The sequence below is a fragment of the Rhea americana genome, unplaced genomic scaffold (genome assembly GCF_003343005.1).
Source record: "Rhea americana isolate MKP2758 unplaced genomic scaffold, rheAme1 scaffold_123, whole genome shotgun sequence".
In the NCBI taxonomy this organism is placed as follows: Eukaryota; Metazoa; Chordata; class Aves; order Rheiformes; family Rheidae; genus Rhea; species Rhea americana.
Genome location: NW_028185295.1, coordinates 1,803,766 through 1,829,146, shown reverse-complemented (window position 1 = coordinate 1,829,146; position 25,381 = coordinate 1,803,766). Strand labels below are relative to the sequence as shown.

Here is a 25,381-nt window from a genome sequence, read left to right as displayed (position 1 = left end):
AAACAACTGATGTGAGAACTGACTGGATTAGAGCCTGCCTGTTAAGCTCCTTCTCAAGTTTTTTTAGATGGTGACATCAAAATAGCTATTCTTGTATCCAAATTGGAATTTAAAGACAGGTATAGCAGTTTCCAAGTGCTTAACGTAAGTTTTGGTTATAAACTGGGGAGAGTTRGCAAGTGCTCATAAGGTTATTACAAGGGTTCTCTTGGATGCTGGATATAAATCAGTTATACTATTATTMTTGTACAGCATGGGGATGGTACAGCATTGCCTTCCAGTTGGGTTTTGATGGTTTGGTGGATTGCAACAGAAAATTTTTAAAATTTACATTGATTTCTAATTGTTTTCTTTATTGCAGACCAACAAAACTAAATGGGTCCAGTCACTGGAATGACTCCAGATAAGAAAGCTGAAACACCAGGAGCAGAAAGAGCTGCAGGATTAAGACAGTTTCACAGAATGGGAAGTTTACCCGAAGCAGTTGATGCTGGTAGGCCGAAGGCCACTGTTGTGGACAGCGATTCCACAGACGATGAGCTCACGAATTTGAACTGGCTACATGAAAGTACTAATCTTCTAACAAACTTCAGTCTTGGAAGTGAGGGTCTTCCGATTGTTAGCCCTTTATATGACATTGAGGGTGATAGCGTGCCATCCTTCTCACCTTCTTGCTACCAGAATCCAGAAAAAAAATCAGCCACTTCCAAACCCCCTTACTCTTTTAGCCTTCTCATTTACATGGCTATTGAACATTCTCCAAATAAGAGCTTGCCAGTCAAAGAAATCTACAGCTGGATTCTGGAGCGCTTCCCATACTTTGCCACAGCACCAACAGGGTGGAAGAACTCAGTCCGACACAACCTTTCCTTGAACAAATGTTTCCGAAAGGTGGAGAGAAGCCATGGCAAGGTGAGACTTGCGGGGGGGGGTGGGGGGGTGGAGTGAAGAAAGTGTAACAAGCTGGAAGTTGATGGGGAGATGAAGATGACTGATGTTCTTAAGATTTTTTTTTTCCAAATATGAAACAGTTTTGTGTTGAAATCAGATGACTTAACACTTCATTTGCAACTGTAGGTATTTAGAAATGCCACTTCTGACAAATTCCAAAGAGTTTTTTGTCATCCTATGTTTTTATTTAGTGCTGACTGGGCTGGAGCTAGCTGTGACACATCCTTTATAAAGTTGGCTAATGTTATTGTAACAGACCCTGCTTGCACTTATTTATAATTTTATCACGCTGTGGCATTCAACCTGAAATTTTAGGTTTCTGTCTTAAGAGATCTTTTTGCTGAATCTTTTATTTTCCCTTTGAAAATCCCTTTTTCCCTTTATTTTCCCTCATTTATTTGAGGATGAAGAAAATAAAATATTTTCTGTCCATGCTAATATTCTGTTAAAAAAAAAGAAAAAAGAAAAAAGTGAACTGTGTCACCTATGGGATTTGGAATTGGCATGGGGCTCCCTGATGGCTAGGAAGGATATATTGTTAGGGTATTCTGTCTCGGGACTGTTCTTGGAGTAATCATGCAGCTGTACCTGGCTTGCTCATAAGCTTCTGAATAGGTATTCTGTGTGTATTCAGTAGATATTTATTAACATAGCAATTAAAACTCTGGAACTTGTGCCTGCAGTGAGCATGTTGCTCTGTCCCATAATGGAAGGAGCGTTTTCCTCAAGGAGCCTGTGATAGCTGTGGTGTGAGGTACCAGGCTGGGGGTCATGGAGACTCTCTTTTTCTCTTCCCTTTACCTCTGCCCCCACATGCATGGTGAGTCACACACAGAGTCATTGCTCTGTCAACAGGAACAACATGAAAGAAATTAAGTGAGACACATGATGAGAACTGGAGAAGGCAGACATGGACAATCTAAGAGAGGCAGTAAAATGCAAAGGACAGACTGGAGGGCACAGAAGCCAACGGAAGTTATGAACAAGGACTAAGATGACTGATACTGTCTTGACTGCAAGAATTGAGATTATAGCCTTTGCTGCTGTAGTGCTCCTACTTTAAAATTTCTATTGACTGTTTCGCCGTTTAATGAAAAAACCCACAAATGTATCCATGCAGACTGGCCGATACATAAGGAATAAATGTATTCTACTGCCATTGGCTATTCTTCAACAAAATGATATGTGTGTGTGTGTGTGTTGGATTGAAAGGGCTGATCCTTCCTAATGACTTAAACTGGTGTTCTCTATATTTTTATGTGCCCAAATTTCTAGGCATGTTCTGTCTTCACTGCTTTTTTAGCATAGCTATGACTACGATCATCCTGTGAAGTTGAATAAATTGCAGAGATACCAAATAGCTTACTAGCTTGGGTATCAGCTAACATGATGTGCACMATACCATGTGGATTTTGCCAGTTTGGATGCAAACTTACATCATGTGTCAAGTATATTAGCTTAAAGACRCACTGTATTTACATGACTAGACCCAAGTCATGTATGGCAACTGTAGCACTGGCTCAGATCTCAGCTAGTTTGGGGCATTTGTTCGCTGTGTTCCCTTGCACAGCCTTGACAGACCCAGGAGGTAATCCTTTTCCCTCTTTCTCTGCTGCCTTCAACTAACACTTTTACCTGCTGCAACAAAATGAGGCAGGGATTCCTTGGCAGTAAGGCCCATTAACGGTACAGTTTTGATTCACAAGGCAGCGTAGTCGCAGAATGTTGGAAGAGGAATTAGGAATCTTGTCAGGAAAAACTAGGTCAAGCTAAGATGATATAGGCTTACCTTTAATTCAGTTGTATTCTAATTTTCTCAGTACTTCGTTGAACTCATTGATGCCAGAAATTCTTACAGACTCTGTTCACTTTGAGATACATTCTACTCAAATTGTATTTGACTGACTTTCCTGTTCCGTACTCTCAAATACCTAAGCTTTCTCATTCGTTCACTGTCAGTATCTACTGTTCCATTAAAAAAGGAGAAAACAAGAACTTTGCTTTACTGTAAGAAAAACATCTAAATTCTTGTGAGAAAATTGAATAGAGGCACTGAGATAGGATGTGCTTCTCAATCTGAAAGCAGTCTTGAACACTAACTTGACTTTCAGTTGTGACCTTCCCTTACACTTAATGCAGTTCCAACTTTCAAATAACTTTCTTAATTCTTGCATTTAATATACTGGATCGCTTTAACCTATGTTGTAACATTGCTATTTTTCGTGGTAAGGATGTGTATCTGTGTATGGTACAATCTCTTTGACACAAACTACATGTAAAGATCCCCTTCTGAACTCAAGGATACTCTTTTCTGTATAAGATATTTCTTCTACTGACTTAAATGATTTTACTAGTGATTTCTCCTTTCCCATCCTGCTCCTCAAGGAGACGGCTCTGACTTGAAAAACAATACCTTAAAAACCCCAAACCAGCAAACAAATCCTGAACCTGAGTGCTTGAACATTAACCTAAATGATAACAGGCTGCTTATCAGAAATGCATGTAATATCTGATGTGTTTGACAGCCTCTGGATATAGACATCCGAGATGYATAGTGGGGAGCTCAGCAGGTATCAGTAAGAGCTGCATTGTGCTGAAAGACTGAACATCACCTGTTTGCTTAGCTTCTTGCTATTCCATGGCAAGTCTAGTAATTACCATGTAGAATAGTACTGCTGAATGTTAGGGCTTATTCTTAATCTGATTCCAGGTGCTATAATGCTGTAAATGAAATACTGTAAGCTGTACCGTGTGAAACAGATTTCTGAACCTGTACAATTCAGCAGTGATTGCACAGGGCCACATGTGGTAAATGTGCACTGGAAGAAGTGGGTAGCTTTGTCAGGGAAGGAAGCTATGAATTTTGGGAGCAGAATGGGGATGGGGGAAGGGAAATCTCTTAGTATATGAGTTATTGCTTTGACTGCTCATTGAAGCTGCTAAAAATGCTTGAGGTGATTGGATTCCTGTTGCTTCTGAACTTGGCTGTTGGATGAGTATCAGCTTCCATTCTGTCTCGGGGGGGGGAGGGGGGGGGAATGCCCGTCGCTGCCTTTTGGGTGAGTCTGAGGTGCACAGCTGATGGGACCCACAGATCTGTGTAAAGATTTCCACAGTGCACACAGATCTCAAGAGGAACGTTAAAATGGATTAGAGAGCCTGAGGCTCTGGGTTGCTTGAGCAAGGCAGTGACTTTGTCCTTAAAGCTCAGTCATTTCCAGTCTTGAAGCCCCCATGGCTTAAAAGTTAAAAGTGAAATGTAATGTCTTGGCATATGGGCAGCACGAATTTCAGACTGCCTGATCCATTTCGTACTCTGGTGACTCTACCAATATTACTGAGTTCAGGATGGATGAAGGAAAGTCAAAGGATGATTTACTGATTCTTCTCCAATAGGAGAAACAAAGTACAGAAGAGTTAACTATTACCAGCAAGGTGATGCTGATACACTCTGTCAGTATTTTGCCTAGGCGCTGGAGACTGCACAGCTCTCTGCTTCTTAAGACAGAAACTACATTTAAGCAAAATAAATAAATAAGCAAGCCATCTTGAAACTTTTGAGAAGATTTCGCATCTCCGACAAGCCGTTGGTAAATCTTTACCCTCTGCCCTGCTTAGAAGGGAATCAGATGGGAGTACTGTTCCAAATCCTTCATGCAAAATAAGCCTATGCCACAGTACACAAATAGTAGTATGATGGATTATTTGGATGCTTCAGACCTCTTTGGCTGAAGGCAGCTTTGCTGGGTTTTGCTGTTATTGATCACTGTTGATGCTCCTCATTTAGGATGCCTCAGATCCACTGGGCTCTTAAGAAGTGACTTCTTATAGCGAGTGACAGTAGCTTATGAGATCCTTTTGCTGTTGGTATTGTCTGTAACCATGCACTACTAATACCTGTGTATGCTTTTCTAAGATGACAAGATAATTTCGTACCTTCTTCCATTTTTTCTTTCCTAACGGCTTCTTATTTTTGCCTTGAAGGGAGTAGATCTTTTTTATCCTGACTGCTTATGGGAGAAGAGAGGCTTGTGGCAAATTGCAGTCAGTGAAGTATGTTTTATTTTGTATCATTAGGGTAAAGGAACATGATTTTAAAACCCTGACAAATCTGACTCTCATACTGGTAGAATGTCCGTGCCTGAAGGGGGACTCTGTGTCCTATGTGTGCTCTCCTGTTACGCGATTGGCATTTTCGTACTTATCTGGCTATTGCTGCCAGCCACTCATCAGCTATGAAATCATCTCCTGGAGGTTTGACAGCAAAAGCAAGAAAAGTGCTAATGTTTGCCAGAGATGCTGTTTTGTCCTCACTAGTTCTGGAGACCTCCCTCCTGAGCATCCCGCTGCATTGGAGCTGGTGACTTGCCTACATTCATGTTTTGTTTTGGGCTGGGACTGCAGTTAATATCTTGAATTTGCCCACTAGCCTCACTTTCAGTTCACACTGCAGTGTAGTTTCAGGACACATGGATTAGAATTTTTTTGGCTGATGCTAAACTGGAAGAGGTGCTCCAAGAGTACACTTCATGTGCTATAACTCGTACCGGACATGTCCACAACACCCCTCTAGAGCTGATCTGGAGTCAAACCTCCAAAATGTGTATAGTGTGGGTACTGATTGCTCAGCACCAACTCTTTCTGCGCTAAATATTTATTTTTGATTGGAGGGTGCTCCATCTTGTAGACATAGTCATGGGTAGTTGTTCTGTTTGCACATATATTCATATGCCTGTCATGGGAGATTTCAGCCTTTCAGGACTGCAGTCTAGAACTACAAACAGGAATCCAATCTATATTGGGGGAAGACTGACACTGTTTGGATCATGAAAAAATACTCTATGTTTTGTCTTTCTCCCGCTCCCCCAGCTTAAAAACTGGAAGGACTGATACTGAAAGTTGTGCAGTTAAAGGACAGTTAAGTGCCTAATACGTGGTCTCGGATTACAGGCTGGTTTGTGTTGCCATGGCAGCGTTTCCTTTCACTGGGCTGCTCCTGAGCTGTTAGTAATGTGAGCTCAAGCTGTCTTTCCACCGCTTTGGAGAAGTGGGACCACTTTGGAGAAGTAGGACTGCTTTGGAGAAGTGGGACTGTGTGTGTCTGTCCTCCGGTGTCTGCAGAGGAGAAGACTTCTGGCTGCTCCTGTTGACAGTGGATTGAAAATCCTGTGTTTTAACACACTTGTGGTGATATGGTTTGATTAGATGAAGAGGACTGAAGGGAAACTACTTTGAGATGTCCTTTAAAGCAGCATTGCAGGCTACAAAAGGAACTTCTCCTGCAATGGAAACAGGATGTATGTACATCAATCTCTGCTCTGCTAAAATATACATCACCCTTTTTGTTTGGACTTACTGTAATGCTGTTTTATATAAGCTGTTTGTCAAGGTTTTCTTGCAATGACAGACTTCTGAGCTGAAATACCTTACTGTAGCTGCAGTTGAGCTTGTGTCTGTAGGGATTCAGATGAGTAAGGTTTCACTGCTTCTGTGGGATTGAAGCTGGTGAAGAGCTAGGGGAGCTGGAGAAAGGGGACTGGTCCCTGGGGTGCCTGCCTGCATCACGGGGCACCTGTTGTRGCCTTGGTGCCCTTCTGAAGTCTGGTAGTGTGACTGGGGCAGTGATCCTCCACAGATCTAGATAATGCTTTTTGCCTCTTAAGCCATGTCATGGAGACTTGATTCAGGGAGAGAGAATCCCATGGTAATCCTCTATTTGTTTTATTTATTTACTTTTTTTTTTGAGGGAGTAGCATCTGGTATACAGCAGCCTCAGCTGGGGAGGATGGGGAATGAAAAGTAGTTTGGACTTGGAAGCTTAAAGATAACGTCTGCTCTTTACTTGACTGTTTTTCAATTGTGGGTTTGGGATACATGTTTTTTTTTTTTTGTTTTTTAAATCAGTGCTAATGGCAAAATATGTGAGGAGGCAGGCATCTCTGTCAAGCACGATTTCCATCTGTTCAGCCTTCCACCCTTTGCATGGCTGTGGCTCTGACACTGTCTCCTCTGGAAGTCAGAGAGGGACAGAGTTTGAATATCTTAACAAAACTCCCTTTCTTTTTCCTATTAGGTGGTATGATGCTTTTGCTTTTTTTTCTTTTTCTTCCTTCCTTTTTCTTTTTTTCTTTCTCTTTTGTTTTTGGCAAGAGACAGGTAAGCAATTTGTATGACTATTTCAACATTCAGGCAAAGAGTGGATAGGTTCTATAAACCTGTAGAAATAGGGGAAGGAGAGATGCGGTTATCAGATAACCCTTTAGTCCGTATAAGATTGTTCCCTACAGCATTTTCAGTGTTCAGCCCATTTTGACTCCCCAAGTGGAAGCAGAAGGTGGGAGGTGCGGGAGAACTGCCCCAGCCGCTGCTGGGGGCTATGGCAGCCTGGCGGCCTACAGCGGTGTGGTGGGCACCTCAACCGCTCCTGCTGGCAAAGTCCTTTTCCCTCAGCTGTTTCTTGGAGCTCTTTGCTGCCTCACTGCAGAAAGGAGCTCCCGAGGGGCTCGGGCTTGGGGAGAAGAAGGTGCTGCTCGCTTGCTTGGTGCTGCTGGAGCTGGGTATTGGCCTGACCTGCTTGGGCAGCGGCGTTTGTGGGCCAGCCCTGCGCGCTGTCGCTGTCTTGGTCTGACCATGCCATTCCTGCTCCACTGGGAGCAATGGATTAAGGAAAGAAAAATTCTGGAGGCGCAGCTGTTGACTGTGGGAAATAACTCTGCAGTATCCCTGGGGGAGGGCTGGGATCAGTGGGGGAAGAGAAGCGGGATGCAGAGCTTTTGGGGGCTGCTCGCGAGGGGTTTCCTTCCTCCTTCCCACGCAGCAGCATGGGAGGAGGAAGAAGGCCAAATTTACAACTTCGTTTTGAGTACAGCAGGCTTGCAGGAGAAAGAGAGAGCTTCCCGGAGGAGGGTTTAGGGTATGAAGGAGAGTGTGTGGGCAGATAAGCTATTCTTTGTTACCGAGATTACTCTTAGGCATGCCCCTGCCTTCCCTGTTCAGACTGTTACTGATGTGTCCGACAGGGTGTGAACGTGAACGTACTGTGGGTGGTCACTGTGTGGTGGTTCCTTTGCTGCGAGCGAGTGTCTCGCCTCATCTTAACCCAGTACATAGGAGGTAGATGAGTGTGCTCCAGTGTGCGGAATTAGGGGCAGTAACTTTAGGAGTGCTCTTGATTATTTCAGAGTAATTAAAAAAAAAAACATTAAAATGGAGTAAAAAACATAAAACAGAGTAAGCCAAACTGCCTTAGAATTGGTTTAGTTTATTTTTTTGTTTTTCTGCAAAGTGGACCAGCAGCTTGCTCCATTGCTTGCATGCACAGATAAAGAGGAGCAGCTGGGTGTGATGGCTTCTCCACCTGCTCCAGCTATGGCAGGAACCTGTGCCCGTCTGTGGCATACCCATGTGGAGGAAATTGCTTCTCCCAGGCCATCTTTTTGCATGTATGAGGAAGTATGGCACAGTGACTGGCCTTCTCTTCAGAAGGAACTAAGCTACTGTCCGGTAGCAGTTAAGTGTAGATTAAGCTGTGAGTTTTCAGGTAGAAGAGAAAACCTGCGTGATCAAAGAGAGCTGAACAGTATTTTATCACTGATATCCTTCTCCTACCCTTATTTATTTATTATTTATTAAAAAAAAAAAAAAAAAAAAAAAAAAAAAAAAAAAAAAAAAAAAAAAAAAAAAAAAAAAAAAATATTAAAAAAAAAAAAAAAAAAAAAGGTGAAAGGACCAGGGGCCGTGGGAGGCATCTTGTTTCCAACCCAAGTTGCCATAATGCAACACTGAAAAATACTGGAGACTGGAAACAGTTATGAAACAGTCCAGTGCTTAAACTGCAAGAATTTCTCCCTAATTTTCTTTATCCAGCTAGATAAAATATTGCAAGTCAAATGTTAAAGGGATGTGAAAAAGAAGATAATCATGACACAGAAAGTCTCAGAACAATTTAACTGTCAGTTAATTTTGAAGTCCAGAGTCAATACAGTCTGATGGTTGTTCATTTTCAGAAATGTTAAACAAACATCACATCTACATTTCAACAGGCACATCAGCAGCAGGTGGGAAGTTACATGCTAACCTCCAAAAGCAGTTTAAGATTCTGATCATCTAGTCTTTGTCTTGCTAGGAGAAATAGCGCAGTTTAATTTCTGTTTAATAACCAAGGTCTGGCTACATACACAGAGGCTGCCAAGGTCTGACCCATACACAATTTTCTTTGTTCCGTACGGAAGCACAGTAAATTGACTGCTGTGGTTAAACTGCTTCCGGTAACCTGGCCAGTTTGTTTTAAAGCTAGATGTACTGATGTTTTATTGGATTTTTAACTTCAGTTTTGTACAGCTTTACAGTTCTCCCCTAAAGTACAGCACTTACTAGAAATCTGTATATGCCAGTAACTAGAAATCTGTTTTGGCTTTCCCCTTTGTGGTTTTGTCCATTAGTGGATCTGAGTGCAGTAGTGTATGTATTCATGAGCAGCTCCACAGGCACTGGATCATCACTTTCCCTGAATATCTACTTTGAGCACCAATAATGGTACATGGAAGTCTACCTCTAACTGAAGTGTGGTTTAACACAACACCTAATCCAATGTAGCTACCAAAAGAAGTCACTCTATATCTGTATATCTCTTACATTAGATTGATTGATTGTATGGCTTCAGGGTGTGCTGGTTTAGCTCACTGTTGCAGTACCCACCATTTTTTTTGCGTTACTTTTCTGTCAGGTCAGCAAATGGATGGACATACGTAGCTGGTAAAATTAAGGCAGGCAACTAACACTTTTCTGCCTGCAGCCCACAGTTGAATTAGGTGTCAAGTGAAAGTGCAGTGTAGAGTAGTTGTTTATTCTAGTAGTAGTTCTCTCTGCTCTGTGGACCTGAAAGTGCTCTAAGAAAAAAGCTAGAGGTGGGCAGGACCTTTTGGGGAGGAAAAGTAATGAAACAGTAGGCCAGCGAGATGCAGGAAAGAGATCAGGGCATTAGTCCATTGTGGAGATGACAGCTGATCTGGAGCCAGCTGACAGTATACTCTCCATTAGTACCTAACCACTTGAATCATCTTGTCAGCTACCACAGTGAAAGAAATCAGATTTAATTAAAGGTAAGCTTCTTGGCACATATCTTACACTTTTCAGGCTATGCTCCATTTTAGCATAAAAAGATGAATATGAGAAAACGCCAAGTTAAAAAATAAATAGATAACTCTGWAAAAGAAGGTGCTGCTCAGAGACTTCTGTATAAAGGACAATGGCTACCACTGAAATTACAGAGCAGCATCCCTCTCTTTATTTCATGAAGTTTTGATCTTTGCTCCGAGACTTTTCCTCTGTATCTTGGTATCTTGGTATGACTGCTTCTGTACCTTTGCTTGTTATTTAGAGAGATTTTAGTTCCAGCATGGCGTGCCCTGCTTGTGAGAATAGGCCCCCACCCTTTTTTTTTAATATATCTTCTACTTGTGCTTAGCTCTAAAGAGGTAAACCTGTAGAGAAGTATCTTGCCATTCAGCTGTAGGGTTACTCCTTTCTTCTGCCAAATGCATTATCATTTCTATAATATCTGTTTCCATAGAAAAAACCCGACAGTGCTACACATGGAGTTGTTAAGTGATCTATCAGGGTAGTGACTTCAGATTTGCTTTGACTTTTCCTATATAATTTCCCTCTTCTGTATTGCAAGAGATAATTGTCTTGAAAAATAATTTTATATAGTAAATAGGTGAAGAAGCCCTTGAGATGAGCAGGAGATACTTTATCTTGCTTGACTTTCTGGCATGTCAAATTTAATGGTGCCGACATTAAGTGTGTCAAAAATATATAAATTGGGTTTTCAGATTTTGAAAACATGGGAGTACAGTAATACAATCTGTAGCTGGGCATCAGACAAATTGCTTTTACAGGATGTTTTATCGTTGAAGTTAAGGGAGTACCTGGCCATATCTAAGCTAGTAAGTTAGTTTCGTAGACCTGTTGATCAAAAGACTGCTTACCAATTCACTGATGCCTGCACAGATGACTGCTTGAACTTACAGATGTATTTACCAAGTGCTAAATAAGGTTTACAGCTCCCAGTGGAAAAACTTGAATGACAGTGTGGCTTTAGCGTGAACATGGTATCTCAAGCTGTAGGACAGATGTTTCTGTACCATTTAAGAAAGGCCTTAGGCTGCCTAAGCTGCCTGAGGGTGACTTAGGTCACCTGTAGTATTAGTGGATATCTACATCTGAAATGAGAAAGAGGGAACATTGCACTTTGCTTGTCTTGGGAATATTCAGTTAGAAGTGACTGTAATAACTTTGTCCCTGGATTTTCTAATTTGCAGTACTTCTTTCTTGTAGGTGAATGGAAAAGGTTCGTTATGGTGCGTTGATCCAGAATATAAGCCTAATCTTGTACAAGCACTGAAAAAGCAACCTTTTCCCTCAGCACTTGCATTTTATACTCCACCAGCATCACCGCCAAGGTATGTGAATTTTCTCTTAAAAGTACAGCATCGAGTTATGTAAATCCAGCTAACAGAGGAAATGCCCAAGTGGAGGTTGACATAACTTACTGATCTCTGCGAGAGAGAAGTAGCTGAGTGGGGGAACTTAGCTGAACTGGATAGACAAGACAAGGAGACTGGACAGACAAGATGGGGAGATTTTAATGATCTTAAAATTCCCAGATAGTTTCCCTAGATAGATCTGGGAAATTAGTATCCCAATCTGTTTTATAACTGTGGGAACGTTTAAGAAGGGAAAGGGAAGGGGACACTGATTTCACAACCATAGAGGTTAGGGGCAGGTTTTCTTCCTTTTTCTGAAGCAAATAATGAGTTAGCTTTTATTTTGTTTCAGCTTTATATATATATATGTATATATATACACACACACATATGTAAATGTTTRTATATTTACTTTTTTTTTTACCCTTTGCTTCTGGGGCTTGCTAATTTTCTGTGCTTTTTTTGGGTGGAGGGAGAAGCCAGTGGGGTGGCTTTGTCTTAAATATTCTGTCTTTTCCCTTCTCCCTCTTTTACCCTTTTCCTTGTGTCTTGTCTGGGGTCCTGGCTGCGAGTAGCCCAGACAAGAGCATGTATTGTTAAGTGTCTTACCACTTTTGTTTAGGATCTTGGGGAACAGGTGCTATTTTTCTCACTGAACTCTTGAGAAGTGACCRGTGGGGTCAGGACACTGTGTTGGGCACTAGCGATTGCCATTTCTTTGATGAGCAGGCAGTCTTAGTAACAGGAATAAAATCCTGCTTCAAGCACAGTTCAGTAGGACTAATCTAGATGCTGCTAGTTTACAAGGAGGGCTCTGTGTGTGTGTGTGTGTGTATAAATAAAATATGCTGTTTCAGTTAAAATTAACTCTTATCTCCTTTCCTCTGTTCTAATATACTTAGAGCGACAAGCACCAGAGAACAGGTATTTTTCTCTAAAGCTGTTTAAAAAGAAGTTTTGCGTTTTACCATGATCAAGGGCAGAGCAATCTTCATAATAGATGTACTCCGAGGTGGAGTATGTTAGCCTTCTGGAATCAGGTATTCCTCAGCTGCTGCATTTTAAGATTAGGCAATAGATTTGGGAGTTTCAAGTAAACTTGATGCATTCTTATGTACAGGAAAAGGCACTTTAGCTAAATAAATGTACAGATGGCACAGAGAGTAGAAGGATAGCAATGAAAGAAGAAAATATTGCAGTTGGTGAGATCAGTAATCAGGTAGGCACATAGCCAGTTTATCTATTTTGGCAAAGAATTTGGGTGAGATAAAAGATAATTAAGATGTGTATATTGATATATGCCTTATCTTACTTCAAGGAGCTTACTTAACAAACAGAAGAGGAACTAGGATTACTGGAGCAGGATGTAAAACTGATAGTAAATACTTAACAGAAATTTGTAAGACGCCAATGGGACATTGACCTGGAGATTTGGCAGCTCACTGCAAGCCTTAGATGCCTTACATGGTCTCTCACAGTCGCACTTTGTGACCTACAAGTTATTAAGGTGGTCACTGACCTTCTAACCATCTTAGGCTGTAAATAGTCACTCTTAATGCTTGAAAGAGCCAAGGTAGGATTGTCCTGCATTCCAATTTTCTATTGGGATGAAAACATTACTAAGACAACTGTGAAGCAATTAAATATTAAGAAACAGTCAAATCTGAAAGTATGATACTACTGGTAGCATTTTCAGGCTCTGTATTATGAGAAGAAAGTTTTTTGGAACTACTGTAATTGCGCTCTTTTTACAACCATTAGTGTTCCTACATAAAGGCGTGAGCTTCTCTTTTAGTATGACTCAGGTGAAGGTTTGGTTCTGAAGAGCTTTGCTCAGAAGATTGTGTATGTATGTTAATGTGATAAAACTTTAAACTTAGACTCACAGATTAACGTAGATGGAAGGGGTCCCTAGAGGTCATCTGTGCAACCAGATGAGCAGGGGGCAAAAATGAAATCCAACATGGGGCAGCTTGTTCAGAGCTTTGTCAGGTTAAGCTTTGAATATCCCCAAGATCTTGAAGATAAGTCCAGAAATATAAACATTGAAGCATGGTTAACCTAATTTGTATAAATAGTATTTATTGAAATTAGGTGTAGGGACAGAGGAGTGATTTTCATCTGAATGCTAAAGTGCTTTCAAGACTTCATTTTGAATCAAAGTTGGTTTTCGTAACTTTCTTTTTCACTGAGAGATTAGTCGCACTTGCCAACAATAGCAGTTACAGGAAAACCCTGGTCCTAATGGAGCCACATGTTAAAATTTCCATAGAGTTCAATACATGAAGGATTTTGCAGTGCCTGTACTTGTAAGAACAATGAAATAATAACAGCATTTTAAGACACTTTCAATGATTTTTTTTTCCTTTTAACAATAAAAATGCATTTCTCAGGCTTTCACTCATATACAAAAGGACATATTTTCTCCCATGTTTAAAAATTCTTGGATTAAGATTTAAATTCTGGCTAGAAGGAGAGTTCCGGTTTGCTGAGTATGTAGGTTTCAGCAACAGTGCAGCAAAGGAGGAGTTTTTAGTAATTACTACTGTATGCTTTGTTTATGCTAGGGAAAGTATGTAGAGCCTCATTGTATACCACCCATAAAAGCAAGAGAGGCAAATGGACACTTGTAGTGGGTTAGGCTCAAGGTGAGAGAAAGGGAAGAGCCAGAGGAGCAGTTAAGAGCAGGGACTGGAAAAATCCTTCCAAATAAAACCAAGGGTTGATAGTAACATTCTGTTTTGAGAAACATCCAATATCTGAATGGAGATGAGGCCAACCAGGAGCCGCGCGGGGGGCTACTGAGGGGCTACTGGAAGAAACAGCTGCCAAAAGGCTCGTTCCCTCAAAAACCTTTATGGAGAAGGGCCCCTAAGGAGCTGCCTTATCTGAGGCAGTGTTGAGAGAAAGAGAAAGCCCAGAGGTGCAGCTGGAGGGAGGCTGGGAAGAACTGTCCAAATTTAACTACAGGGTGATGCTGCAATTCAGCTGTGCGAGCCTGAATCTTTCCGTAGGAGGGCTTGAGTTCATAATGATTTTACAGTATGCTTGTCGGGAATATACCTATCATTCAGCAGCCTTTTCAAATAAAATTTAAGATGTTATTTTGGTTAGAAGCTTACACAAAAGTGTAATCTGTCAATAGTTAAACAAAACCTTTTATTATGACGGTTGGGAGATACTCAAAGCCTGACTGGATGTGGTCCTGAGCAGCCTGCTCTAGGTGATGCTGCTGGAGCTGGGGGGTTGGATTAGGTGCTCTCCAGAGGCCCCTTCGAACCTCAGCCATTTTGTGATTGTGTGATCGGTGTCACTGGTGCATTTTATTTTATATTATCCACAAGTATCTGTGAAACTTGTTAAACCAGTAGGTGCAAGGCCAGTAGGTGCATTCAGTTTTGAGTATGTGTGTTACATCCCTGGGCTATGGAGACTGCCATGATCTGGCTCCTGTAAATATCTTATGCATATGCATAGCTTGTCTTAATGCTAAGTATTACTATAGTGAAATTGTTATGTATATATGGTTCTTGAAGCATCTGAGCTCAAATGAAAGGAGGAATTGCAGGTGGAAAAGTGTTGAGATGTTTGGCATCTATTTGTACAGTTTATCTGCAGACTGCAGAGCCAGCCATGTTGAGATGGGTCCATTACTTCACTTGTGACTCTTTTTTTCTGTTTTTGAATCTGTTCTTTGCTCTACATCACCCCCACAAGCTAGAGAGTGAACTAGTTTTGCACATATTTGCATTCAGCTGTGCTGTGTCTTTTCCCCTTTGGTTATCATATAGGGAAATGCTAAATATTACTCGCCTTTTCAGTAAGTTTCGTTGCTAGAGCCAGGCAGGCTGCGGGTCTGTGAGAGCTCCCTGTGTAATTCAGGTGATGCATTTTGCTTTGCCCCACGTTGGTTCTCGCACCTCTTCTTGCCATTAGCAGTCTGCACTGTACTGAGCTTTAAAACTTTTGTCAGTGGCAAGCTAAGGTTTGATAATACGATAGCAAGTCAAAATACTAAGAGTGTTAAGTGGACACCCCTCATGCATAGCTGTGCAGAGTAGAGGATTTCTGGATTGTAAAGGTCCGGAATTCACAGTAACGGTAGGAGGCCAGTGACCAGTGAAAAATACTTTATTCAGATTCAATTTAAAGAATGAAGATTTTAAAGTAGTATTTTAAAAATTGAAGTAATTGCTTGGGTTTTGGGCTAGTTTTATGTGTTCCTTGATGAATAATGATTTTTAAATTAAGCATTTAGCAGCTTTATGATATTTGGGGTGATCTATGGCTGTGCCTTATTTCAGAAAATAGAACTGCGTAAGTATGATAAATATAAAAGGTAAACACACTGTCATAAAAATCCTCCCATTAACCCTGTGAGACTGCTGTCACATGTCGGATTTGAAATGTGTGTTCATCATCTTTTTAAATTTTCCTATCTTTGTTGTAAAAGATACATATTGCTATGTCTCATGCGGTTTAAATAGTCGTGTACTATTTCTGTTGTACTTCTAACAGTTTGCTAGTACAATAGAATGAAATGAATAATCAGTGCTGAATGTATAGCAAAAAGCTATCTGAGAGCTTTAATTTGCACCTTATTCTGTAATATCTTAAGTGGTACTTTGCTTTTTTGCATTATCAAGGCCAGCTTTGTGTCTAGCAGACAGCATCACCAAAACAGCTCAGCTTCAGATAACTTTAAAATCACCTACTTGTCTGCAGATACAAACAGACTCCTGTCTATAACATGTAGGGCAGGTCATCTTTCATGTCTTCCCTCTTGATTTCCATTCATACTAGTGTTTTSTAGGTATTAGTTTCACTACTTTGCTACTGCACAAGTCTCCTGGCTGCTCTTAACAGGAGGAAAGCAGAATATTTACTCCTTTGATATCACTCTGGACTGAGTTGTCCGGCGCAGTAACTGAGTCTAGGATTTGCTTAAGCTTCCCTTTCTCTTTTGTTGGTTTGTTTGTTTTTATTATTTTTCTCCTGTTAATCTCTCAGCACTGTTCCAAATAGCAACAAACACACCTGATCCCTATTCATTCTGCTGCTCCTGGGCTCTGAAAAGCTCTGTGTAAGCTAACATTTTGTTCAAGTCTAGATTTTACTTACCAAAAAATACATATCTTTGCTTCAGATCTAGTTTTTAAGCAAGTACATAAAATTTGTAGAAGTTACTATCTCCTGCCAGCAAGACTTTTCCTCAGAGGAGGTGCTTTCCAAACACTTGTAAATGCTTTCCACTGTCTACGTAGCACAGTAAGGGATGTGCCAAGCCATCAACTGAAGGCAATAGAAATTGCTGCTTATTTGACGTGTCCTCTAAACTTCAGGGGGTTGGGGGTTTTGTTGTTTTTGATTTTTAATTTATTTTTATATGTTATATTATTATGTTTAATATACTTCACACAAGTTATTTGGCTAATTTGGATTTGACTTTGACTTGTTGAATTTCTTTCCAGTAGGTCATCATCTCCTCATTACCTAACTTCAGTACTTAAGCAGAGTCATGGCCGATCTCTCAAAGGTAAACATTACTTGTTTTTCTTTCTGCTCTACCGTCTTTGCTAGGCACCAGCATATTTTGAGCTATAGTTTATTTTGCGTATGGACCTGTTCTGAGGAGTCTGCTAGATTCCAAAAAAATGGTTAATAGAACGCATGCACATTATATTGTATCTTAACTTTAAATCCATAAGATGAGTCTCAAGATGTGAAAGGAGTTCTTGTTCTTCTGCCAGCAAGGTGTTTAGCAGACACATCCCTCCCGAATATGACCTGTTTTAAGACTGCGTAACTTAYTGGAAGCACAGTTTAACAGCTAGATATCTAATGCTGGGATTTATCTGTAGTAATTTGGGATTTTTACTGGTTACCCATAATGGAGAACAAAAGAGAGCAAATTCTAATGTATAAAACTTGTGAGATGTGGCCATAAAAGTGCCTTGAAGTTGAGTGTTTGTAGGTATCTGGGAGAGCTTGAGAGTATTTGCAAGAGAACATGAAACAATTCAGAATGTAGTTTTGCAGGTGCATAGTATTTTTCACTCATTAGGCAGAGAAGTTTGGTGCAAATTGTGYCTTCTGTCATCATTATGCCAGTTGAAGCATGCAAACTAAGCAGAGGACAGCAACATAGCTACTCTTGCACTTTTGTAGCACAGAAAACCCGCAATTGCATTGCTCCTGAGCAAGAAGGAGATTTCTTACATTCTGGACACCTGCAGGTGAAGTACCCTGGTTGACACCCCAGTAGGAGCAATTTCCTGCTGAAATTCAGTTTGAATCTTACAATAAATAATTCRTCATATCTCACAGTGTAGCTCACACTTGTAAGTAACCAGTATGTTTACTGAGGAGGTGGTATACCTTGGCATCTCTTCAGGTCTTTTGCCGTTTATTTTCAGGAAATCTTTGCTGAAGTGCAGCACTGCTATCTTTCTGCCCCTTCTTGAGCCCGCTGGAATCTACCTACTCTTACAGGTTTTAATGAGCGTTAGAATAACAAAGCCTTCGACTTGGCAATAGTTTTGTCCTGGAGATTTCTACCTTAACTTTCCATGAGAAAGCCAGATCTAGATAAAAATGGTGAATTTAAGATGGAAATCCATTTGTTCATTGACATTCAAATATGAATAGAAACAGCATGTACTGTTGAACAGAAGATGGCCATTTCATTTTTCCAAATGAACTATTAAAAAATTTCCTCATTTTACCAGAAATGAGCTAGACAGCATGCTGGGATATTACAGTATTTCTTTAGAAGAAGCCTGTTGAGCACAACTCTTGTAACTCAGTAGTAAAACTTAATCCACTGAAGGCTTGTCCTGGACTAAAAATGTAAGCTAAAAAAGATACGCATCTGTAGAATACCTCTGCTAATAGTTCTCTACTGAAAAGTGAATTGTACTTGATTTGTAGATGGTCTGACTCCAAGAAAGTGTGAATAAATCTTAATTTGTTGTAGAGACGTGTTGTTTAAGCTTTTTCAAGAGGATAAAAATGCCACTAACAAAGTAGGACTTCTGCAGCGTAATAGACATCCGGTTCCCCAATTTTGCTGGAGCAGTAGGCTGTTGAGGTGAAAAGGTTGCTTTTATTTTTCAGCCACAAACCAGAAACATTGGTTAGGCAAAAAAGCCAAGTTTTTTAAAGACAGAACAGCTGCCTGTTCAGCAGATGATAATTATCACATATCCAGACAGAGGTTTTAGGGTTGTACCCTCGTGGCAAGGAACTATCCTTTGCTGGCTATGTGTTGCGTAGCTGTTAGGTCTCTTCCGCGCTTTCACGAGGAACTGAAGGAGGAATATGTTTGCTTGGGCAGACCCTGGATTCTAAGGGCTTATTGTAAAATAAATTTCTCTCCTTTCAGTGACTTTGCTGGTGTGTCCTATGACAGTTTTGMGGATTACCAGCCTGTTTCTAACTACTCCAATTTGCTACGCTGAGTATGCCAAAACAATAATGTATATTTGTTCTAACTGAATTTCTGCGTCTCAGGGAACCAGTTTGGCATATCCCTCATACTAGAGGCAAGCCATTAAAGTTCCCAGGGTCACAGAGGGCAGCAGTTGTTGAGATGAAAGAATTCCTTGTAATGCACTTTCAGCCATTCTGCTGCAGAAGCATAAATTTAGAAAAAAAACAGTCTATCAAGGAGAGCAATTGCAAATGAAGCCAAAATGTATTAACTTTGATCCACAGTACTGCTAGTCTTTCAAGATGAAAGAAAGCACTAGAAAACTCATATTTCTTTGGAGTTCTAAGATGCAGAAACACAGTTTGCAGGTAGTAATTCTGTGTTGCATTAATGTCTGTGATTGCTTGTCATTTAACAAGGTGATGTTTATATACCAACATCATATGTTAAAATAAAATGTCTGTGATAGCAAGCAAAGAATCAGCAGATTTCACTTTTTGATTAAAATAGTGAAACAAAGTAGCTATTCATGTTTTTATTTCTTTTTGTCAGTTGGATGCATATGACTTGTAAATTCAGTGGCTCTGTTGCTGCCAAAAAAAAGAGGATAAAATTGAATTCAAAAAATCTCATAAGTGCAGTGGAATAGACCTCAAAATATGCTGATGTTAAAATGACAGACTGTGAAACCAATGGGGAATGTATATATTTTACAGCTTGTACTGGAAACAGCAGTTCAGTCCTCTTTCCATGCTGGTCCAGCAATCCCAAAGTGACATGTTTCCCTTCAGATTTCTCCTTGACTAGGGATAAAGGTAGCAAAAACTATGCAAGATGTGTAWAGGAAGATCAAATTGACAATTTTGCGATATTCAGCTGCAAAAAATCAGTAGTACAGTTAATGCTTATGATGTGCTGTTTCTACTGCCTTTTCTGTGGAAGAAAGAAGAGCCATTAAAAAATGTCATTGCTAACATTTTATTTCAGTAATTTCCATCTCAGTTCTAGTTCAACAGGCTTGAAAGACCATTCTACTTGCTGCTTGTTCTTCCCAATGCATGGACTTCCAGCCCCACTTTTCCACTCGCCTCTCTCATGGTATTTTCACCCAGGATATCGTCTTCTGCGCTGAGACACTGTGGCTATTCTGAGAGCCCACAATGTGTGCGCTCCTCTTTTGCTGGGGTAGTCCACCAATGTGGAGAGAAATGTAGCTTCTGTCTTAAACTTCCATTGATGAAGTGAGAGAAGGAAGACGTTAGACTTTCTGGGTTTAAAACGCATTAGAATGTCCTGAAATAAGTGGGAAGAGTTTCCTTGTTTCTTTTCATTTTCTGTATGAGACGCTGTCCTTCAAGTAATTGAATCTTCTAAAACATGTTTAGGGTGAAACTACGTCACTGTAATTTGATTCAAGTTTTATAGTTTAAGTTACTCTTACTGGGCTCAGTAATGCTCAGTAGCTGCTGTTGAGAATACAGTATCTCTGACTGTGCTGGCACAGAGCAAGCTTCTAACCACTTGATTCTCTTCTAGTTAGAAATTTCAGACTTCACTGTAATATGCTCAAGATACGCTTTTTAAGATTGAAGTAGTACATTCAGTGCTGCCATGCATACAGCTGTATTTGGCACCATAATTAAAAGCACTACTGTTTATCTAAATCTTTTTCAAATGCCTATTAACTATTCATATCTCCGTACTTTCTAGATTGAGCAGTTCTGTCTACATTCCTTCTTTGTCCTGTCTATTTTTACTATTTGACTTGTTAGTGAGAAAAATATGGTGAAAAGGCACTTTCTGTTGCAGTTAGAGAGAAGATGCATGCCAAATTAGTGCTGCATTTATCTAACACATTTGTTCTCCAGACTTGCATATTCATAGAATGAGGATATGAAGTTGATCGGGTGCTTTGCTTTGCCGTATGCATAATCCTTTTCTTTAGATGGTAACAAATAAAACCCAATTGTAAATAAATATAATAATAACATAATCAGATGCAAATCTAATTAATGTTGCTGATTCTTGGCTTCAACTTTGGTAAGTGCAGTGTAAGACACATGACCATTATGTAACCAATCATATTGCTCATAAGATCCCATTCGTATCTCTGTGTCTTAATTTTTGATTATATTCAAGTCATTCTTGAGCTTGAATTCTTAAACTTCTTTCTTTTTATTGCAAGCAATCTAATACATACATTGATATTCTTCTTGTGTTCTGAGACCTTATTTGCCAAGATCTAACATTTTACCCAAGATCTAACATTTTGTTGTTATTTCTTCACAGAATCTGATATTGATGCTGCTACTGCAATGATGCTATTAAATACTTCCATTGAACAAGGGATGTTAGACTGTAAGCATAAGCTATTTTACTCTGCTGTTTCTCTACCCAGTAGCAAGTTTTTTTTATCTAAAGTTTCAGTAATGGAGTATGGTCTAGCTGGCAACTAGTAAGACCAGTCAAAAGCCATTCAGTTTTGTTTATTCTTTCTGTTAACATTCCAGAATTTTATGGAATCTCCTTTCTTTCTTTTTCCCCATTAATTTGGGTTTTCTTGCACGTTTTTCCCTTGCCTTTTCTTTGTTAGATGCTCAGTCATCTTAGCTGCTTCTCTGTTTCTCCAGCTTTTATTTGTCATTAACTGAAGATCACTGTCTTCTGTTGATGACAGTAAATTTATGTAAGATTTCATGACTCTTAAGTGTTCACTTTAAGCTTACCCTTCGCAGTCAGCCTGCCAAAGTTGGCAATTTAGGACGTAATCTCATTGGAATATTTGCTTACTAACAGTTTTTGTTTTTAATAGGTGAGAAACCTCAGCCTCTGAAGACACCTAAGAAGAGGAGTTATGGCAGTGCGTTTAGTTCTTCCAGTTCCATAAATTTACAAGATGATGATTCTGCAGCCACCAATATTGATCCAAAGGAGGATCACAATTACAGTGCTAGCAGCATGGGTTCACAACGCTGTGCATCTAGATCCAGTGTGTCTTCCTTGTCCTCTGTTGATGAAGTGTATGAATTTATCTCCAAGAACAGCCATGCTGGGAGTGATGGCAGTGAAGGATTTCACAGTGAAGTGGATACAGACGTTGACTATGAAGATGATCCTCTTGGAGATAGTGGCTATGCATCACAACCTTGTGTAGATACCTCTGACAAAAGTCAGCCTAGCAACAAAGCACTCAAGGAGTTATGTCAAGAAATTGATGAGGAGTTGAAAGAAGCAGCAGGGTCTCTGCTGCACCTTGCCGGCGTCCGAACGTGCTTGGGTTCCTTAATAAGTACTGCAAAGACCCACAGTCACAAGCAAAGGAAAAAATAGTATGTCTGTCAGTGCTGAATATATACATATATTTTTTTTAAGTGTGGCAATACTCTTCTACTTTTACCCTTCACAAGGGAGATCAAAGCCATAAGAGGACTCATTTGCTTTTTTATTTTTTTGGGCGCTAATTATAATTTAGCCATTTATTTTTAAATCACTGCCTAAAGGAAAAAAAAATTATTTAATCTTTTCAAATTAGAAGAGGTGCATGACTTGTGAAAACCTGAAAGCATACTTCTTAATGATCACTTTTTTCTTTTATTTTCTTTTCAGTAGTTGAATATTTCCACAGATACATTCATTCAGATGCACGCTGTGGATCATATTTACCTCTTTGCCAGCCCTTTCTGCAGAGGTGAATTTTGCCCTGTCTAAGGGCTGTGACTTCCATGTAAAGGATTAAAAAGGAGGAGACAAAAAAAGGGGGGGGGAAGATGACAAAAACAAATGTCTACAGAGATTCTTGCCTCAGCTGCCTCCTCACACTCAATTTTCTCTTCTGCTCTGTGATACGTGTCCTGGGGAATTGCTTGTGAAGCAGCTCGGAGTGGCTGCAGTTTTCACCCCATCTATCTATCTCATACAAGGAGTGAAAAACAGTACTTGTGTAAGGAGCTGCTTTTAGCAAGATGTTAAGTAGTCCCTGCAGAGAGAAAGGAAGGAGCCTAAACCCTCCCTAGAAGAGTGGGTAAGGGGTAGCTGAGATGTGTATTACCATGAGCTTTCTTTTTTTTCCAAATCTACCTTATGYGGCCATTTCACATCAAGACAAATTGTCTTGTGCATATGGGGGGGAAGGGGAGATTTTCACACCGGTGCGCACACAGTCACAATCCATGGATGTAGCAAACGTAGTGAAAGCTGCCACTTAACAAATTTGATGTTGTCCTCGTTTTATCCTCACTGTTGAATATTCAGTAGCTGCATTAGAAAGTTCTGCTGGTTGTTCCAGTGCAACACCCACAGTTACTCTCTTCTATAGAGGAGCAGAATTCAGGAACAAAAGAATGCAAAAGTTGGTGCTGTTTACAACATGAACGAAGTGGAGGTTTTAGGTGGCTAGATTGTGAATGACAGTCTGATCTGGCAAAACAGAAAGAATAGCTTCTTTTTTGAATTGATGAACCCTGAATTGTTTTTTGGTGCTTTTTTTGCCCCCCTTCCCACCAGCACTCTGTGGTTATTGTGACATTGGCTGTCCATACCTTTCGTTTCCCAAATCAGTGTGCCTTGTGCTGTGTGAATCCTTTCAGCCTCCTGTGATATAATGTGCATCTAATAAGCAGGGCTTTAGCTTATGGGTGTACGTTGTAAATCTGGAGGACATTTTTGTTTCGAGATCCTTCACAATTCATTTTTGCAATTAAAAAAAAGATATCTTTATAATGCCCAGACATCTTTTGGCCAAAAATGTTTCAAAGGTATGATGATTTTCTTTTTTCTTTTATAAAAAGTGGTGATTGCTTACATCTTCCAGTAGATGATGGCTTTTTCTTTAAAAAAAAACAAAAAGAAAGTTGTTTCTGTGGGGTTTTTTTAGTTATTTAATTTTCTGTGCAAGAATGGGCATGCAGCTCTGTTGGAGTGGGTTTTAACAGTACTATAAGAATGCCTTAAGTATGTTTTGGAATTGCATACAATGATAAAAAGTCATCTTTCCTGTCTCTGAAAGGTAGCATGATGTGCCATAAATTTAAGCTATTGTTGCCAGCAGGTGTTGGGTAAAGTGGTATAGAGTTAGGAGCAACGAGAGCCAGGTAGGAAACCAATGTTCACTATTTTGGTTGTTGAAAACAGTAATGGATTCAACTAAAAGCTAAGCTTTTACTAATGGAGTATTTTACTGGCTATTTGGAGGCCCAACTTCSATATATCAGTGGAGTATTTTTGTTTTGTTTTGTTGGGTTTTTTTCAGTCTGTTCATAAATACTGCCATAAACTGTCTACTTTAATATGAATACAACCATGCTGCTGAAGGTCATTGCTCTGAGGGCCTATTTCAGTGCCTCTTGAAGACAATGGTGGTGCTCCTATTGATTTAATGGTTATTGGATCAAGCCTGAGATATTTGAGGTTATTTTTTAGTGTATTTTGGAATTCAAAGCCAACTTTTTTTTTTTTTTTTAAGTGCAAACCCTATAAAGTGTTCTTTTTTGATTATTTCAGTTTTAAGAATGATTTATTTCTTGAAAGAGAAGAAAGACTCGGACATTCTGTGTGAACACCAATTATGCTATACCCGTAGCCGGAGAACACTTGTACAGACATATGTCTCTTCTGGATATCACAAGTGGTGCATTAGCTAATTAGATCTGATATTGGATGTGTTACTGATGGACAGTAGGGGGAAACTCACTCTGTAAAAGAAAATTAAGTACAAATGCAGTGGTTCGTAGGATTTTTCAATGTGGAGATACGAATGCTTGGTGAAACTGCTTTTTACTTATGGTTTGCTGATAGTATCTTGAAAGAATTCGGCAAAGAGCAAGATTTCATATCAATGCAAGAATGATGGTTTGACTGTATCGAAATTAACACTCTGGAATTTTGATCAGTGCCATGATTTCACTTGCAAACTATTAAAGAGGGGTGCTGTGTGGCTCCTGATGAGGCTGCATGCAGCTTTTCTATAACTGCCAATGAAATCTGGATCAAGATCCAGATCCAAGTATTCTGGAAAATGCAATCATACTTCACTCCACAGTTTTTTGTTTTTTTTTTCCTTCCTTGGACAAACTTTGAGGATGTTAGTAAGCTATTTTGTTTGCTTGCTTATTTTCTGATAGAATCAACGTGGTATTTCTATTCTGAAAACATATTTACTAGGAGAGTGGTTGTGCTGCTGTTATCCCTGAAATTGGTGATAAAGATTTCAGCATTACTGAAGGGACATGATCAGGCCAGAGGCTAATAATGCATTTTAGTTACCATATACCAAGAAAAAGCAATAAAATCATACTAACAAGAAGTGAACAGCAAAAGTTGCATCCAGCACTGAAGTACTCAGCTGGAAAGAAGTGGTGTTCTGGAAGGGGAGAAATAAGGCCAGCATCTGCCTGAGACGCCAGGCAGTGCAGCAGGCAAGGGCAGTGCACCTTGTCCTCTCCACGCTTTGCCGTCTTTCCTCTCCGTCACAAAGGAGAGGGTGGCTGGTCTGTGCACTTTACGTATCCCACCA

General features: G+C 40.0%; 1 protein-coding gene across 2 annotated transcripts; it reads left to right on the top strand.

Moving 5' to 3' along the window:
- Positions 1-329: 329 nt before the first annotated feature.
- On the top strand, positions 330-24,918 carry FOXN2 (forkhead box N2). 2 transcript variants are annotated; one of them, XM_085325791.1, is made up of 5 exons: positions 330-912; positions 11,290-11,414; positions 16,913-16,974; positions 21,160-21,228; positions 21,683-24,918. In XM_085325791.1, exons 1-5 carry the CDS (start codon positions 376-378, stop codon positions 22,198-22,200), a joined length of 1,311 nt encoding a protein of 436 aa, XP_085181917.1. In that variant the 5' UTR covers positions 330-375; the 3' UTR covers positions 22,201-24,918. The 2 variants fall into 2 exon arrangements, with proteins under 2 accessions (XP_085181917.1, XP_085181916.1); XM_085325790.1 differs by having other exon boundaries at positions 332-912; positions 16,910-16,974.
- Positions 24,919-25,381: the final 463 nt, after the last annotated feature.

Coding starts and splice junctions, on each gene's coding strand:
- FOXN2 (XM_085325790.1), top strand. CDS start 376: ATGGGTCCAGTCACTGGAATGACTCCAGATAAGAAAGCTGAAACACCA. Junction 16,975..21,159: donor TCATGGCCGATCTCTCAAAG/GTAAACATTACT, acceptor ATTTCTTCACAG/AATCTGATATTGATGCTGCT. Junction 21,229..21,682: donor TGAACAAGGGATGTTAGACT/GTAAGCATAAGC, acceptor TGTTTTTAATAG/GTGAGAAACCTCAGCCTCTG.